Below are 4,178 nucleotides of genomic sequence, written 5' to 3'. Positions count from 1 at the left end.
ATAAGATATGTAAATCAAACCATCATGCCGTACACCTCAAACTTATATAGTGATCTATGGCAATTATTACTCAATAAGACTGGAAAAAACAGAATAAACAACAGAACCCAATATAAAAAAAAAAAACCCCAGCAGTTTCCTGGTGTAATTCTTTCCATCCTTATTCCAGCTCCCTACATGCAAACATTCTCAGCTTTTTTAGCCTAAGCCTTTAAAATTTACCTCTGAATTTTTGTAAATTTTGTTTTCCAAATTTGACATTATTGATTTTCTATTATGAAAAATAAGGATTTAGTTCTCTTAATACTACACCCTGTCCTCCTCAAGTACACACTTACTTTACTCCCTGTTCTCTTTAGCTATATCTCAATTTTAGGCTAAATCAATATCCAACATTTATATTATAAAGGTTTTTAGTGTTTCCTGCTGTATTACATTTACTTTCTTATATGGCTTATTTTTGTTTTGCTACAGCCAATCGCCTTGTGCTTCTGTTTGCTTCGTTTTCTGTATATCACAAAGCTACAGTCAGATTCTCTGACAGAATTGCAAAACTCACCTCAATATATTCATCCATACTGGTAATCTCTCAATTCCATTTTTTCCTAGGTACTAGGAATAATGATTGCTCAGCACAGTTAATGTGCTGGGACATCCCTTCACATCTCTCCTGGACTGGATCTTCCACTTCTTTGGCTTACTTAGCCCTAGCTGTTTGTTGTAAGATGCCTTCTACACATACTTGAGAAATACTGTATTTGAAGTAAGTTCTATGAGACCTTGAATGTCTGAAAATACTTTTATGATGCCATCCTACTTGTTTGATGCTTTGGCTGGGTATAAAATTCTTTGAAGATTTTCCTTTCCTTCAAAATTCTGAAGGCTTTGCTCCATTGCTTTCTGGTTTCCAGTATTGCTGCTGAGAAGTCCAACATCATTCTAAATCCTGAAAATTTGTATGTGACTTGTTTCTTTTCTCATTGGTATATTTCAGGATATTCTCTTTATAACTGCTATGTTGAAATGTTACAATAATGTGCTTTGGTTCAATTGTGCTGTGCCTCTACACTGGGCCCTTACAGTCAGATAACTCACTCATATTCAGTTTCAACAACTTTTCTTGTATGATTTCTTATATAACATAATTTCTTCTCCCTGATTTTCTCTATTCTTTCCTCTGGAAATCCCTATTAATGGAAGGATGGAATCCCCTGGATTAATCCCCTAAATTTGCTATCTCATCTAATTTTTCATATCATTATCTTTATTATTATTATTTTCTGGGAGTTTCCTGTGATTTTTATTTCAGCCCTTCTATTGAATTTTTAACTTCTGGTCTTCTATATTTAATTATCCAAAAGTATTTTCTTGCTAAATGTTCCTTTTTAAGTGTTTTCTATTCTTGTTTCCTGGATACAATATCATTCTTATTTCCCTGAGTATCTTTTCTTTAAAACTTTCTTCTGTTCTCTGTACTGCTGCCTTTTCTTTTTTCTTTCTTTTATTAAAATTATTTTTTCCAGTTACAGTTGACATTCAATATATTAGTTTCTGGTGTACAGCATAGTGGTTAGACATATAGTTTATGCAGTGATCCCCCCAATTAGTCTAGTGCCCACCTGGCATTATACATAGTTGTTGCAACACTATTGACTGTATTTTCTATATTGACTACTTTGTAACTACCAATTTGTATTTCTTAATCCCATCACCTTTTCAAACAGCTCCCCAAACTCCCACCCCTCTGGCAACCATCAGTTTGTTCTCTGCATTTGTGAGTCTCTGTTTCCTTTAACTTATTTTTTTGTCTTTATTTTGCTTTTATGCCTTTTATTTTACAGGCTTTACCTAAATGGCTAATAATCCTTGGCTGTTTGTTTATATTCAAGAGTAAGGTTTCAAATATGACCTGGTGAGTGGATAGCTTCTTTAATGCCTTGACTGTCATTTAGTGTGTTTTCTAAACATAGCAGCAATAAAAGCTTGAATTCAATATGTCCTAACTAACTACATACATGTTTTATTAATCCAGTTCTAGTGTTGGGCATTTCTAGGTTTTTTTTCTCTTGTATATGCAATGCTACAGTGAAAATCCTTGCATATATATCTTAAATACTTGCCTAATAATTTAGTTAAGGTAAATCCTAAAAAATGGAAATTTGAACATACAAATTTTAACTTTTGCTATACACTGCTTGACTATTCATTAGCATTGTTTAGGGGTTTAGAAAGAGTCACCCCAAGATGTGCCTGTATGGTATGTGGATTATTTTGAGCTAAAGCCAATCAAGACCCTGTAGAGAAACTTCTGCCTTCCCCAACCCTGCCCTTTAACAACCAAGAAGAATTTAAATCAGTGGCTTTTCCCATAATAGGAAATCATCACAGATAACCTTTTTTACCTATCTATATGGCAGGGCAACTACCAGTTACTGAACATCTGCTCTTATTGCAATCATCTTCCTCTCCTCTGAAGCCCCAAGGCTCCTTACCTCATCCTTAGCTCAGAATGCCATATATACTTCACCTTAACATTCTGTCCCTGAACCTCTCATGTGGGTGTCTCTGACTCATATATGTGGGGTTCCCATATGTATGTATGTAATTAAATTTGGTTACTTTCTCTTGTTAATCTGTCTCATGAATATTTAATTATTAGACCAGCTATAAGAACCTTAAAGGGTAAAAGAAAGTTTCTTCTTCCCCCATAATTGTTATTAACATAATTATATCCAAAACAGTATGAGAGTATTATTTTCTACATCCATACCTTTGCTTCTCCTGTATGTGTGTATATATACATACATATTATATATATATATATACACAATTTTGTCTAACTTAAGGCAAAAATATTTTAGAACATATTCAGGAAAATGTATCACAATTCCTATCAACCATTAAATTAACCTCAAATTATACAAATACTACTAAAAGGATATTTGATCTACATTGAAAATGAAAAAAGAAAAATATAAATTCTGAGCAATATGATGCAAATACTGTTTTAAAGTATAAGTACAAATATAAATTAGAAGCAACCAAAAGTAAAATTTAGACATAACATTTAAAAAGTAATAGAAATACAGAAAATAATCAATGATAGTCTAAAAAACAAAAGACTTACATCATGCAAATTATCAAGAAACTTTGTAAGTTGGTAGAAACGCTGTGAACTAGAGACGACTCCTTTTTGCCTCAAACCAATTGCCTTGATGAGCTCTCTAATGTAGCTTGATCTCATTTCTTCAAACTGGTTTTGACTTCTTAGTCCTTCCAAAGGAACTGTAAAAAGACAATTACAAGTGTCAGTTATGTTTAAAACAATGACACAAGCAGCTTATAACATAAATTTCTGTGCTGCATGATGATTTCTTTTGATCAGTAACTCTAGGTACAAACATCTTAAATAGAAAATAGTGTTGATAGTTTTAGGACATGTACATTTTTAGTTCTCTGGAAGAATATGGTAAGAAGTAGGTAAGCTAAAGAACATATTTACCTATTTTAGAGCTGCATCAATATAGTATGCATTTAACTTAGAATTTGCTCAAAACAGAACCTGAGAGTATTCTACAATTTTGTTTCAAATACTTGGTTTGATTTAGTTCACAACTGCACATAGGTGAAAAACTATGATACAAAGCTGACTGATAATTATATTTGAGTGAATAGCGTTCATTGACTGTGAGCTTTAGTACAGGGCAATCTGGCTGAGCTATTTTAAAGAGAAACTCCTGCTTTGCTTACAGCACATTTAGTTTTTCTTTCTTTCTTTTTTTTTCTGGCTAAACAGATTCTGCAAAGAACCTTTCATTCCCCTATCTCCTATCTGGAGGATATAAATTTGGATGATGGGCCGGCCGAGTGGCGCATTGGTTAAGAGCTGGCTTGGGAAGCCCGAGGACCCGGTTCGGATCCCACATATGAGGGCCAGTGACACTGCCCTCTACAGCTAAGATGCTGAACAACAGCTCAACCTGGGGCTGGGCTGCCCTGAGTCACAGGCGATGGTGTAGACTTCAGCCCCTGCTGCAGTGGGTTGCCATGAGCTACCGTGTGTAGCCAGCAGCCAGCTGAGCTGCCAGCAGCCGCCGTGAGCGGCCGTCCAGAAGCCGGCAACTGATCTGCCTCCTCCGGGAAGAGCGCAATGATGGTGCCAACTTGGGCCAGTGAAG

General features: G+C 35.0%; 1 protein-coding gene across 2 annotated transcripts in view; it reads right to left on the bottom strand.

Moving 5' to 3' along the window:
• The window catches only part of PGR (progesterone receptor), an 82,740-nt gene that overhangs the window by 3,045 nt on the left and 75,517 nt on the right, over positions 1-4,178 (bottom strand). For both annotated transcript variants that reach the window (XM_019632833.1, XM_019632834.1), the window contains one exon: positions 3,128-3,285. In XM_019632833.1, coding sequence (XP_019488378.1) covers positions 3,128-3,285 — 158 coding nt within the window. The remainder of the gene's footprint in view (positions 1-3,127; positions 3,286-4,178) is intronic.

The sequence above is a fragment of the Hipposideros armiger genome, unplaced genomic scaffold (assembly GCF_001890085.2).
Source record: "Hipposideros armiger isolate ML-2016 unplaced genomic scaffold, ASM189008v1 scaffold_1184, whole genome shotgun sequence".
Taxonomy (NCBI): domain Eukaryota; kingdom Metazoa; phylum Chordata; class Mammalia; order Chiroptera; family Hipposideridae; genus Hipposideros; species Hipposideros armiger.
The sequence above is the reverse complement of the archived record's forward strand: the minus strand, read 5'-3'. Positions and strand labels throughout refer to the sequence as shown.